This window comes from Copadichromis virginalis, linkage group LG3 (genome assembly GCF_057382275.1).
Source record: "Copadichromis virginalis isolate Kocher_CV1m ecotype Utaka linkage group LG3, C_Virginalis_male_GT1.1, whole genome shotgun sequence".
In the NCBI taxonomy this organism is placed as follows: Eukaryota; Metazoa; Chordata; class Actinopteri; order Cichliformes; family Cichlidae; genus Copadichromis; species Copadichromis virginalis.
Genome location: NC_140620.1, coordinates 9963010 through 9977943, shown reverse-complemented (window position 1 = coordinate 9977943; position 14934 = coordinate 9963010). Strand labels below are relative to the sequence as shown.

The 14934-nt window shown below is 40.0% G+C and overlaps 1 protein-coding gene across 1 annotated transcript in view; it reads right to left on the bottom strand.

Annotated features, from left to right (window-relative positions):
* The window catches only part of LOC146712669 (spermatogenesis-associated protein 20-like), a 94676-nt gene that overhangs the window by 38604 nt on the left and 41138 nt on the right, over positions 1–14934 (bottom strand). The window contains exons 9-12 of the mRNA XM_085452098.1: positions 9385–9459; positions 7828–8040; positions 7433–7625; positions 3768–3936 (exon numbers count right to left, since the gene is read on the bottom strand). Of these exons, the coding sequence (XP_085308224.1) occupies positions 3768–3936; positions 7433–7625; positions 7828–8040; positions 9385–9459 (650 nt within the window). The remainder of the gene's footprint in view (positions 1–3767; positions 3937–7432; positions 7626–7827; positions 8041–9384; positions 9460–14934) is intronic.

The following is a 14934-nucleotide window of genomic DNA, read 5'->3' as shown; positions in this document are numbered from 1 at the left end:
AGTATTGGCACAGAGTGTCTGCTGGTGCAAAGTCTTTAAATTGAAAACTTAAAAAAAACAAAAAAACATTTTAAATTACATTTAACATCAGACACATCAAATATTGTTTTTCAATAGAACACAATCTCAACCTTCCCTACACTCACACACAGACATTACTAAGCCAGCTTCTGAATCATTTTTGTTTTCTTAGTTTAAAAAACAAAACAAAAGAGGACAACAGCCTTTTCAGTCACACAGCAACATGTCATCTGGCTGGGGTGACTCCAGCCACAGGCGAGCGCTAAAGACGACCTCACTAACACACAAACACAAAAATGTAAAAAGCCTTTCAGAAATACTCGACAGCCTTTTTATTCACACCTTCAACAGCCCGTGTTAAATGAGTCATTTCCCTGAGAGCAAAGATAAAACACCTTGTCAGTCTACTGTATCATAGCACCGCGGGGGACACTTTTAGAATGATGGCTTCATCATGGTTCCCAGATACACAGGCACTCACTTCCCACTAAATAAAGCTTAGATGGAGGAACTTACTGGGGTGATGTGGGTCACAGAAAGGCAACGGGTCCCATCGTTTTAACAACAGCACTGACCTTTATGTTCGAGTCTAATTTAATATGTTTGCTCGTCCCACAGAACGTGCTGCTTGAGGAGTCAATTACATATGAAAAAACACAATTGTGAACAAAGGAGAGACAAAAATAAAACACACAGAAGGAGATTCCCCTTTCTGAGTCATTAATAAAACAATGTAGCTAACCCTAACAGAAGCCTATGATACTCTGCAGACCCTTGAAATTAATTTGAATGCCCTCATCTAATTGCTCTTTATGCGCCAGCCCATCAGCATGTGTGGGATTGTGTATAAAACTGTAATTGAACGGCAGTGAGGTGGAAAAAGAATAACTGCTTATGACACTATTAGAGTGCAGTCAAAATCACATTTGATTATTGGCTCAAAAAGTTTGAATTTGCATTACTACATATTATTGTGATCTTTGGAAAAACAAGCAAACAGACCCACACAGTAATGACAGGCTCATGCTTAAAAAGCCAGATTCATTTTAGCACAAGAAAATAACATTTAATTTAAACTGCAACAGTCATTGAATGAAAACAAACCATCCTTAAAACTAACATCATTAAAAATCAAATCAAATTGGTGGGCATTGGGGGGGTGGGGCTTGGAGCCTATCCCAGCTACCATAGTGCGACGGGCAGAGTACACCCTGGACAGGTCGCGAGCCTGATGCAAGGCTAACATTAAACTAAAACAAAATAAAATAAATTAGGGGGCTCCACTATAGGTCAGCTGGTTGACCAGGCAATACATATGCCCCAACAAGGGTCTGGGCTCCATTTCTCCCCACACAATTTCATCTGGCCCCACCCTTTCTTCCTACTTTGGATAGTACAGAGTAGACTGCAGTCTAATAATTCTACAATGCCAAAAAAGAAATCTTAAAAAAACAACTAATTGAGAAGTTATCTCTGCTAAGTGTAGTGCTGAAGAGGCTACAGCAGCAGCCCGAGTAATGAGTCAACATCACCAGTGACCCACTTGCCATGGCTATACTGGATCCATTGTCATGCCTTCCTTTGGTTCCTAAAGACCTTGGTGATACTCTTCATGATCAGCTCCTCAACATTACCACGGCCTATTAACCCAGTTAGCCCGAGCACCTACTATTCCTCCTGGTAAATTAGCGCACGGCCCATATGTGCCTGGCCTGGTGTGACAGAGTGATTTACCAATGTACAGAAAGTAAACCAGCCCTGAGAAAAGGGCTTTGGTAAGCACTCTCAGTGCCGACCCCATCTTGAATTGGAACATTATGAATGAGACACAGGCTGTGGAAGACAGAGGCTCGTGGTGTCTATCTGTTTATATGTGTGTTTAAAATTGCATGCATTTCATGCTGTGATGTGGGCTTCCTGGCATATTTTTCTGCTGATTCGGCCATACTGCATACTCACTCATTCGTAGTAACTAGGACATAGGGCTAGCCAACAGAACGGGGACACCTGGAGTGATGGTGTAGAATCAACAAGAGACTCTGTTCGTTCCGCTGTGTTTGTCACACTGATGAGAAATTCTGTTTGTATTTGGTCGTCTTGGCCATTTCAACACAAAAACCAGAGCTTAAGCTTAACAGTATTAGCTTAACTCTGTGCCATCTTCCACTTCATGTTAGGCTTAACTGTAAAAGGTTAAAAATCAAACACGGCACCCCGTAAAAGAAAACAGTCATTCTAAGACAAAACTGATTTTGTACTGTTGCTATGTAGGCTGAAAAAAACTCATCACGAGTCATTCAACAGGCGTCTTTAACCCAGTTAACACAGGGCCAGTCTTGTCTCAGATAGACAAAATGATAGAAACTAAAAGAGAAAAACTAATTACTGACCTGCAGCATGTAAATGTGGCTTTGCTATAACCAGGTTACTAGAATGCATGTGAACATGTTCTCTGATTTCTCAGAGTAACCTGATTTATCCAGATATAACCGTTTCCTGTTTGCATATAAACAGCCATCTCAGTACAGAACTACTGCGTACCGCTCCTCTACTACAAAGTGGAAAAAAAACCATTTTCCACATCCTATTTAACAATGTCACACAGTACAAAAGGGACAAAGCTGTCTGTCATTTGGCATTGAGAAGCTCAAGATTATAACCTCATATCATCTCAATCATCAACATCTGGAAAAATCCTGGTGTGGAGGATCATCCCTTGCAATTAGGCCTGGGTCTCCAGTTCTAACAGGACAGTCTTCAAAGACCACACAGTCATCAGCCTGAAGGTAGAAAGACTGAGATTCTAGACCACAGAGTGAGAGATTAGAAACCTGACGTTATGATGTGACGTCTAAAGGCCCCTGAGAGAACTTCCAGCGGAAACAACCAGAACTCTGATGTGTTCCAGCAAACTCAAACTTTTTCTGGCAACGCGTTGATTACAACTCGGCCACCTTGGGAACTCTGTCTGCCACCCAAAAATGAAAATCAAGTTGAAGGATCACCGCTGGAGAAGATCCAGTAGATGAAGGCACAAGTGTCCACTAAAACCTAAAAATAGCAAAATGCTCAAAACAGTCTAGAGGCACAACAACAGGAATATGTTAAAGGAGAAATCAACCAAACCCAAAATCAGCTAAGGCTTTTCATTTTTGTGGGCCCAAATACTGGATCAGACCTTATAAATCTAGCAAACACTTCAAGAAAGCGAAGGAAACTCAGACAAATACAGGAGTATTTCCTTTGTGGTCTTCTGCTTTCTCATAAGAACTAAAACATTCAACAACTCTCTCGGCCGAGGAGGACTCAATTTAGCACAACTTGTTTAGTGCAGTGGGTTCAGCAAACCTTTACTTTCCATAAATCATATTCATTTCATTTTGGTTTCACTCCATAACCTTCCCGCCTCACCTGCAATGACTCTATGCCCTACCCGTGAGGCTCGCTAAACTTCAGGAAAAAAGCACACATGCAGTGTCTCTGAGAGAATTTTGTACTACAGATGCATCGAATCAGGAATAAAATTCTGAGACTCTCAAAAATCCAAATCAAGGTTAGGACAAACATCCTCTGACAGCTTTCAGTCACAGTTAAATATTCAAAAACTGCAGGACTGTGTGGGTCTAGTCTGACATGTATGTGAACAAAAGCATCAAGCAACCAGCTGTCATCAGATTCTCATTCTGACTATGATCGCTGAATTAAAGCTTTTAAAAACTGAGCCATCAAAACTTTCTCTCACTTACATCTGTTGCACCTCCATCTGGTCTCCACGGTAACAAGATCGAAGGATGGTCTGCTGCTTAGCGTCCCACAGGTGCTCCTTTAGGAAACCCCCAGCCTTCACTGCTCTCTCCACCAAGTCCTTGTCTCCCAGCACAGCTCCGACGCGAGCGTAGGCCGACAGCATCAGGCCTAACAGGGAGAAAGTAACGGTGATGTCGTTGAGGGTGAGTGTATTGAGGTCACCAAGTAATAAAATGACATACTCACTGCTTAGGTATCAACATGTAGCCCCTGCCACACTTCCAATTTAGTTATCCCCCCCTCTCTCCTTTGAAGTCCCCCTGTTCCTCCTCTTGTCCCTATCTGCATCCATCCTTCCTCCCGCTTTCCCTCCACCCGTCTTTTATGTAGTAAATCAAAGCCTAGTGAGTGCACAGCCTCGCCTTCAAAGTTTTGCAGCAGAGGACAGGTGATTAATGGCAAGGTTTCTTCATTAGAGAGGAGACAGAGAGTCTTGCGTCTAATTGGAAAGTTCTCAGGATCGCCGAGCTTCATTACCTCACTAACACACACTGTCTGAGACGTCAGCCCCGGGAGCCAAATTCGTGGGTGCACTTGTGTATGTGTGCTCTCTTGTAATTAATCGAATCTGAGACAATGTGCAGGACAAACAGTGCTAAGGAGACATCACATTAATCCCAAATGACAAGTGTCTGTAATAATCTACGCACACTTTGACACTGCAGAAAAACGGCGTGCTCGTGAATATGAGCGGTATTTACTGTAAATATATGACAGTCTGATAAAATTGCTTGTGCTAACTTGACATAATCAGAATCAAACTGTCTTGTTGAGAAAAGAAGAAGTGCTCATAATCTATCAACTAATATAATGTAAGGTGTCTGTTTCCGTTGTGGAATTAATGGTCACATTGTGGAACATCCCACAGAAAAACTTCTCCTTTCTGGCACGCTGTGTTACACTTTTGATCATGTCTGCAACCTGAATCCCTGATCAGACAGATCACTGCCTCTGATTACGAGGCTGAGCTGTCTATCGATACTTAGCTAATCCAGCCAAAGGATCGATGAGCTCATGCCACAGCCGTGCACAATTTACAAGACCCGCGACTCCTCCTGTGTTAATGGTCAGAATTTAATCAGACTTACACACAGTGATCAACTTATTGGTCTTAACCCAAACTGTGCCCAAAGGTCAACATCACTTTTGTCATTTTGAGGCAATAAGCTCAGAACTGTGACCGATCGTGAAACGCTTGAACTACTACGTCACTGACATTGTTTTTTGTGCATGTCCTTCATAGTGACATAGTTTGATGTTTAAAGTCACAGCTTTTCCAGTGGTGCACTCTAGCACTGTTACCTAAAGGTCGCTGTCCAACTTTCTCCTGCAGCATGGAGGGGGAGACAGTGCAGGTCCAACAATAAATAGTAACTCTAAGTTTGAAGCTTTATATTAAATTAATGGCTAAACTTTGTATGTAACAACAGATGACATTTGTTGATTTGTGTTAAGAAAGAAAGTGTAGGTTGGCAGTTACTCTGTGGGACAGATGAAATTCAGATGAAAGGCCCCTAACTCACCAGTCACACAACACTAACTGACCAATCAAGGTAGGAGCACACAAACAACTGTGTTTACTGCTGTTTTGGGAGGTAAAATTACTGGTTTTGTCAATGGAGTCTGACTGAGTGCACCGCCTTCTCTTCAGGTAAAAGCCTGGAAATGTCCTAAACATAAAGTACACTTAAACAGATATTGATCCCTTTTTGTGGCTGAAATCCATGTTGGCGCTGACTGTGTCCTCAGCAGTACATGGCTATAGTTTCTGTGCTGTGTGCTGTCTGTTTGAGTTTCTGTCACTGGCATCTACTGAAGAAAACAAACTGACCGTGGATCACAACCTCAGCCAGCCTTACTTCAGATAAAATTATCTATCCCCAGCTAAACAGGCAAAATTACTTCTGATATCTCAAATTTGGTTTTGTACAAAATGCAGACATATGTATTGGGTATCACCACTCTAGGAGTGTTTGGTCCATTTAAGGTACAAAAAAAAAAAAAGATTAAAGGACTAAAGAGGGGGGCTGAGAAGGGAGTAAATTTTCTATCGTCCAAAAAATGACCATATTTAGGCAAATTTATGAGAACAGGAAGTTACTAAATGAATTTCTAATTATTTCTCATCTTATCTTACAGAGCTCATAGTGCTCCAATAATGCTCTGCATTTAATCATTAGTTATTACTAATCTGCGGCTCACTTTCAGTCTGTCTTTTGTCCCATCTTCCTCCCCTACTCCCAGCCAGTCACAGCAGATGGCTGCCCTTCACTGACCCTGGTTTTGCCAGAGGTTTCTTCTGGTTAAAATTGAGTTTTTCCTTCCCACTGTCGCCAAAGTGCTTGTTCGCAGAGGGTCGTCTGATTCTTGCTTTATTCTCTATTATTCGTAGCTTCTTTACTTTACAATATAAAGATCCTTCAGGGGACTGTTTTGAGTTGACAGCTATATACTGCTCCTTAGTGGAGAGCATGCTCTCCTGCTGCCTGGCTGTTTAGTACCCAGGGGCCACAAAAGAGATCAGGAAGGCTGTACAGAGGGTAATTAACACCACCTCAAAAAAATCACTGGCTGCCCTCTGCCACCCTTTGAGCCCATCACCAGCTCCTCCCATCTCAGGAAAACCAGATCTATCACAGGTGCACCCCGACCACCAATTTCCTGCCCCGCTGCCCTCCCGCACCTCCAGACTTACAAACAGCTTCTTCCCCTGGGCCATTCTCACATGCAGTCTTTTCTTTGCTCTACATCCAAGCACTTTGCAACTATTTTGTTCTCTATTGTGTGCCTTTCTCTTGTTTTGTATAAATCCCTCTTGATTGTATATATTTCTCCTGTTTGCTATTTATTCCTGCTGTGTACAGTTTAGATTTTGCTCCAGCACAGTTGGTGTGGAGCACCCACAATTTCGTTGTATGTGTACATTAACAATAAAAGGCTATTCTATTCTATATAAATATAATTGAATTGATTAAAAAAAGAAAGAAAACAGGAACAGGTTTTCACAAACAAAGACTTGTAGTGTGCCCAAAAAGGATAAAGTGATTTCAGTGACACTTCACTGTATGAGTGCAAAGCTAACACAGCTGAGTGTTGCACTCTGTAGACGGTCGCAGCACATTCCTCTCACAGTCAGCTACATATGACTTATTAATGTGTATTATTGCTCCAGGTCTGCCTCGTTTTAATAAAAAAGAACTTGTGGTCTGTTGACGTCCTGAATAAAATGATTGAAAAAGGTGCTGTTGGAGTTCTAAAAACGCTCCTCATGAGTTATTGATTCCAGAAAATGGAAAATGTGAATTTCTTCCCTACCTAAACCTGAAAAGTAAAGCGATATAGTTCCTTGACTAAAGTGAACGTGTGTTTTTAGTGGTCTTTTGTTCCCTATAAATTTGCATACATTTTTAACACTCAGTGGCCTTAATATATATAAAGCTGCACCATTCACCCTCAAATGTTTTTGTTCATATCATCAAGCCCTATTACTGCTGTCACTCATTACGATTACTCATCTATTAAACAGAAAAATCAATGATGCTGAGCCTAAGAGCCATTTGAATGACTGGAAGTGACCATTTCAGTGCTGTAGTGTAAACTTTACCATTCCAGGAGGCCAACATCTTGGTGTCCAGATGAGGGCGTGGCCGACTCTTTCTCACTACGGCCATTTTGGCTCTGGCAGAGGCCAGGAGCTCATTGACTTTCTCGACAGTGATGCCAAAGCGAGCAGCTGTTAACTCGACTGAATAACGCACGATCAGCACATTCTGGCCCTGCAGCTCCCCGTGGGGGTCCTGGCAACACACAGTACAGGGAATAAGAGGGTGTTCACACATACTGATCCACACTGACTGCAGCATTTTTCATGTTAATGGTTACTGACACTATCAAGTCACCTTAAAGTCCTGTGTGACTGAAGTATAATAAACCATTATCATTCTGTGCATATTCACTTTCATTCATTGAGCAAGACCAACACAACTAGAACAAAAGTACCTGTTCTGGAGCAACATTGCCTTGCTCTTTGACCCCATAGTGATGCATAAAGATGTCAGCCAGCGTAGCATTACCAGCGGTGCCCTCCACCACGTCTGGTAAGAGCTCCCGAACTTCAGAGGCTGTCCACACGCAGAAAGCCCCCTCTCGCTTTTCTGGTCCCCCCGAAGCCGGGACAGAGTCTGCATCCTCTGCACTGTAGAAGCCCCCAGACTGTTTCAGAGAACGCACAAACACACAGAGAGGGCAGGAGGAGGGAGAGGGAGAGACAAAATGCACTGTTGTAGATCAGTTGAGAAACATGCAACAGTATTCACGACACTCTTTCTGTTGCTGTGACATGATGATGAAAAACAACTATCTGAGAACATGAAAAAATTATTTTAGACACTGAAATTTCACAAACGCATTAATTCGGAAAGCTTCGGAAAGTAAAAACACATGAAAACCTAAAACCGCGGCAGTTGGTTGGAGGAAAAGCAGGACGGTTTAGCATCCTTTTCCTAAAATGAAGACTTAAACACTGCACTGCTACTGCACTTTTTTAAGATCATAACTGGCCTATTAATGTGGTTGGGAAACACAGAGATTTGCCAACCACAAAGTTTAACAGGGTTTTAATAGATCTACTGTAAAAAACACATAATGACTCTCAATTAATTTCAACCCCTATGATGCAAGATAAATCAAGCTTCAGGTAGTTAAAAAGGAAATACAGAGACTGAAGATCACTGGGACCCACACAGCTCACAGGGAACCAGCTGAAGTAAAAAAGTACTCCAGTAATTTAGCCTGAGGACAATCACGGAGTCTCCCTCACTGTGGGAAGATCCCACCCACTGTATTACAAAAAAGCAGCATGAAGTCTGTAGAAAATGATCTTTGCAGCACCAATTCATTAGCCTGTAATTGCATAATAAATCTTAGGGAATATTATTATTGCAACAAGTCTGGTTTTAATTGTGTGCCCAATTCACTTCTGTCGCCTCATTTAACAAAAGGGGGGGAAAAAAGGCTTGACCCTTAGACGAGAAGCAAGAGTTTAAGAGGCTATTCATCAACGGGGTCCCACCTCGTGACCTTGAGGATGCATGAACAAAAAGAATCCATAGAAAGGAACTTAATACAGTGTTGGCTTTAATATGCCTGTGCATTGATTCTCCAAGTCTGTGAAAGATGTCTTGACACATGCTCAATCATGCAGGTAAGAAAATCCCCAAAAAGTTTTTTGGGACTGTAGAAAGATAAACATGGTTAGTGTCATAAATATCTCCCTTAGCTCCACAGTGTAGGGGTTTACACATTTGCTCAGCTGGAAACATAAATCCTCTTTGGGGTTATATCAGGAAGGACATCCGGTATAAAAGCTCTGCCAAACTAAACCTTTAAAGTTACCTGCTGTGATGACCCTTCATGCCAAAGAAGCAGCCAAAAGAAACTATTTCTTGTGAAATAGTTTCTTTATTTGCTGATTTACAAAACCATCACAATGACGGTGAAGTTCCCATTACCACAAAAACAACACAGCAGTTGTGCACACAGAAATGGCAGACTCACCTTGTCGCTCAGGTCTCTGGAGACGTAAAGCAGTACATCCTTAGCCACTTCTGCAAAAAACTGCTCACCTGAAACCTGGAAAAACAGAAACGCACACAAGTCACCTCCCAAAGCAACATGATTTAACCTTAACATGACCTCACAGGTACTGTCACGTGGAGTGGTCTGTGCAGTATGCAATGAGAGTTCTATTTGTTTGAGTTTGTATGTTTGTGTCCTAATTAGGGTTTGTTTTTCAGTCTCTGACTTAAAAGCAGGCCAGCCCAGCAAGCACTCACGGGAAAACTGAAAACTATGGCATTCAGATTCTTAAGTTGTTTGCTGCATCATAACTCAGTGCTGCCCACTGCAGTGAAAAACACTGTCAAGTGTTTGAAGTGATGTACTAAAAACAGTAGAGTACAGTCATTTTGACTGAGGGCTAAATAAATAAAATGAAAGTTACAACGTACAGTCTGACCACTCCTGGATTTTTAGGACCTATGTTGATACAGACTTTGAGGAAGCAAAAAAAATTCCAGCATTACATCTACAATACTTTTTTTACTGTACTATATTAGCGATGTGTGAAACCACTTGAGATGACTAGATGTTTAATCACTGCTGCCCTTGATAGTGATCATCAAAATTACTGCGTAGTTTAAGAAATTCATCCATTTCTTATTCAATTCTGGGTCACAGGGCGCCTGACCCTATCCCAGATGTCATAAAGTGAGAGATGGCGCATTTGCCGCATTAATTAATTTTTTTTTTTTTTTTGCTATGTCTGGTTTTATTACTATGTGCATATTAGTATTGTACAGCACTTTGGTCTACCAGGTGTGTTTTTAAAGTGCTAGATAAATAAATAAATGATGATGAAAGAAATCTGTTATCACAACTCTTTGGGCTCAAACTGTAAGAAATAAATGTGTAAAATTACAGAATATGTTCTGGTAGGCCATTGCCCAAACAATAAGCCTCACAATAACAGCACATGTGTTGTCACTGTGAGTGTTTGATTTGACTCTGAAACAAAGTAAATGTTTGCCATCTCTTATGCTGGAGATTTTAGGTTGGGGGGTAACATTAACTAGAAAAATTTGCATTTCCTGCGAAAATGCAGTGTGGATGCTTAAAGCTGAAGCTGTATGCAAAAAGTAGCTGAAAAAGCTGAAAAGTTGCAGAAATTGTAAAAACTTTGCAGAAGCAAAGGAACATTGCTAAAATGGAATAACTTAGCAGAACTGCAATATCTTAGAGGAAACATAATACTTGGCAGAAATACAATAGCATAGCAGAATTTAGCAGAAATATTGTAACTTGCCAGAAACATAACTTCTCAAAAATACAAGAATTTAGGAGAAATAGTATAAGATAACAGAAAGAATATATTTAGCCAAAAATACTTAAACATTACAGAAACACTATGATTTAGAAAAATAGTACAACATAGCACAAATACTGTGATTTACCAGAGACACTGTGATGAACTATGAATATTGTAATTTTAAATTAATACTATTTTTTAGCACAAATACTATAATTTGACAGAAATACTATCATTTGGCAGAAATACTATGTTTCAGCACAAATACTCTGGTTTAGCACAAATATTATAACATAGCAGAAATACTATTATATAGCAGAAATGCTATATTTAGAAAGAAAAATATAATATAGTAGAAATAGTATGATTTAGCAGAAATACTGTGTTTAGCACAAGTACCACAAAGTAGCAGAAATACTGTCATTTAGCAGAAATACTATGATTGAGCAGAAGTACTAAGATGTAATAAAAGTACTTTGATTTAACAGAAATACAATTATGGAGGAGTAATACTTTAAAATGGGAGAAATATTGATACACACACACACACACACACATACACAGAGCGTAAAGGGAAGAGTATTTGTGCCATGGAGTGTTAACAAGAATGTGAGGTCTATATTAGAAAAGCTGGTAAAATCATAAAAGTTTGCAGAATTGTAATAAATGATGAATATGAATTACTGGTCTGTGACAGTGTATTAATTTGTAGGGAAAAAAAACATGTTGACCAAGGTGGAATCGAACCCACGATCTTTGGCTTGCAGACCCGTGTCATTACCAACTGCGCCACTGGGAAAGAGAGCAGACGTTTTGAAAAACAGGCTGATGAGGAGTCAGAATTAGATCGCGGTGAGAGGCGAAAAATGCCATTTTTGGAGTTACAAAACAGTGTGTAACTCAAAAACTAGGTGGACTAGAAGCATAATTCTTCTACTGGCTGAATCAGCGGACTTTGGTGTACTTTGACTGTACTTTGAGAGGAAACGGGAGACCTCAGATATGATTGGCTGGCTGGGAAGCCGTGCAGGCCCTGATTTGTGGATTTGAATGTCTGAGTCCTCACAGAGGATTGGCTGCCTGGGGACCTGGCAGAAATATATAGAAATACTATGATTAAGCATAAATCCTATAAAAAGCAGAAATAGTATAATCCTATAAAAAGCAGAACTAGTATATTAAGCAGAAATCTTATGAAATAGCAGAAATAGTATGATTTAGCACAATAGTAATAACTTAAACAGAAAAATTGGAAAAGCAAAATGGACAGCTGAAAAAATGCTGAACGTGCTGAAGGTCCCTCAAATATACTTGTTAAATGAAAAAATCAGCAAAAAAATGCACAGGGAGAGAGAAGTAAGTTTCTAGGTCAGCCTGGGAGCTGCTGAATTTGAATCCACCAATCAGAGAGCCTGTGTACTTTTTCCCGCCAAAACAGGTGCATCTTTTTACACACGCAGCAGAGAGAGGCACAGGATTATTGCAGCCTATTTCTCATAGTGAGGACTCCCCTCAAACAAATGACCATAATTTCCAAACCGTAGGGGCTAGAGCGGTCATTCTTACACCGTTTTGTTCAGAAGAGATGGGGGAATCTTCCAGTGTTAACAATTTATCATTAAAATGTGAATTTTTAGAGATATACGACATGGATGACTTGTTGACTTAGAAGCCACGAATTCCCCAATATGCAAATTTGAATGCCTGAGGCCACATATATGATTGGCTGGCTGGGAAGCTGTGCAGGCCCTGATTTGTGGATTTGAATTCCTCAGCCCTCAGATATGATTGGCTGGCTTAGAAGCCATGAAGGCCCCAATATGCAAATTTGAATGCCTCAGGACACTTATATGATTGGCTGGGAAACCGTGCAGGCCCTGATTTGAAAATTTGAATGTCTCAGTCCTCACAGAGGATTGGCTGCCTGGGGACCTGGCAGAAATATATAGAAATAGTATGATTAAGCATAAATACTACATTTAGTAGAAATACTATGTTTTAGCACAAATACTATAAAAAGCAGAAATACTATAATTTAGCAGAAATACTATATTAAGCACAAATCATATAAAAAGCAGAAATACTATATTAAGCACAAATTCTATAAAAAGCAGAAATACTATATTAAGCACAAATCTTATGAAATAGCAGAAACAGTATGATTTAGCATAATAGTAACAAGTTAAACAGAAAAATTGGAAAAGCAAAATGGACAGCTGAAAAAATGCTGAACATGCTGAGGGTCCCTCAAATATACTTGTTAAATGAAAAAATCAGCAAAAAAATGCACAGGGAGAGAGAAGTAAGTTTCTAGGTCAGCCTGGGAGCTGCTGAATTTGAATCCACCAATCAGAGAGCCTGTGTACTTTTTCCCGCCAAAACAGGTGCATCTTTTTACACACGCAGCAGAGAGAGGCACAGGATTATTGCAGCCTATTTCTCATAGTGAGGACTCCCCTCAAACAAATGACCATAATTTCCAAACCGTAGGGGCTAGAGCGGTCATTCTTACACCGTTTTGTTCAGAAGAGATGGGGGAATCTTCCAGTGTTAACAATTTATCATTAAAATGTGAATTTTTAGAGATATACGACATGGATGACTTGTTGACTTAGAAGCCACGAATTCCCCCAATATGCAAATTTGAATGCCTGAGGCCACATATATGATTGGCTGCCTGGGAAGCCGTGCAGGCCCTGATTTGTGGATTTGAATTCCTCAGCCCTCAGATATGATTGGCTGGCTTAGAAGCCATGAAGGCCCCAATATGCAAATTTGAATGCCTCAGGACACTTATATGATTGGCTGGGAAACCGTGCAGGCCCTGATTTGAAAATTTGAATGTCTAAGTCCTCACAGAGGATTGGCTGCCTGGGGACCTGGCAGAAATATATAGAAATACTATGATTAAGCATAAATACTACATTTAGTAGAAATACTATGTTTTAGCACAAATACTATAAAAAGCAGAAATACTATAATTTAGCAGAAATACTATATTAAGCACAAATCCTATAAAAAGCAGAAATACTATATTAGGCACAAATCCTATAAAAAGCAGAAATAGTATGATTAAGCATAAATACTACATTTAGTAGAAATACTATGTTTTAGCACAAATAGTATAAAAAGCAGAAATATTATAATTTAGCACAAATAGTATAAAAAGCAGAAATATTATAATTTAGCACAAATAGTATAAAAAGCAGAAATACTACATTTAGTAGAAATACTATGTTTTAGCACAAATAGTATAATAAATTAGAAATACTATAATTTAGCAGAAATACTGTATTTAGCACAAGTACCGAAAAGTACCAGAAATACTATGATTTAGCAGAATAGCAATAACTTACAAAATTACAAATATGGAGGCATATTGAAACAGAAATGCAGAGAGGGACACACAAACACAGGCTCTAATCCAGTCAATCAGTCTAACTATATTCAATTTAAATCCTACAATGACATGCTGCCAAATAAGGGTAGGGTTCTCTCTCTCCCACTAAACACACACACACACACACACACACACACACACACAGACAGACACAGAGGGAGAGAGCTGCCGAATTTAAATCCACCAATCAGAGTGGCTGTTTACGTTTTCCCGCCAAAACAGGTGCATCTTTTTACACACGCAGCAGAGAGAGGCACAGGATTATTGCAGTCTATTTCTCATAGTGACGACTCCCCTCAAACAAATGACCATAATTTCCTAACCGTAGGGGCTAGAACGGTCATTCTTACACCGTTTTGTTCAGAAGACATGGGGGAATCTTCCAGTGTTTACAATTTATCATTAAAATATGAATTATTAAAGATATTTGACTTCTAATGCACCATAACTGAGTAGAGCGAAGCAAAAACTGCCTTGACTTGCCCTCAACCAACGCTTTGTAACTTGAAATCTGTTTGGAGTATCAATATCATTCTTTCACCGTAAGAGACAGCAGGCTTTGGTGAACAATCATGGAAATTTTCAGGTCTCTGTGGAAATCCAACAAAAAGTTATGACGAGAGAAAAAAGTGGTTCATTTCCAGACTTTGAAATCTGAAGAAATCTGAGCGAAGGACGAATTTCCTACCCTCAAACAAGTCCAACTCATTTCAGAACGGTAATAGTTGAGAAAGAAATTCTTGAATTGTGAGCGTCAGGAGTGTCTGAAGATATTCGGGGACAAGCCTCATGTCTTAACTTTGCTTCGTTAAGGAGATATGACGATTCGAATATGCCTCTC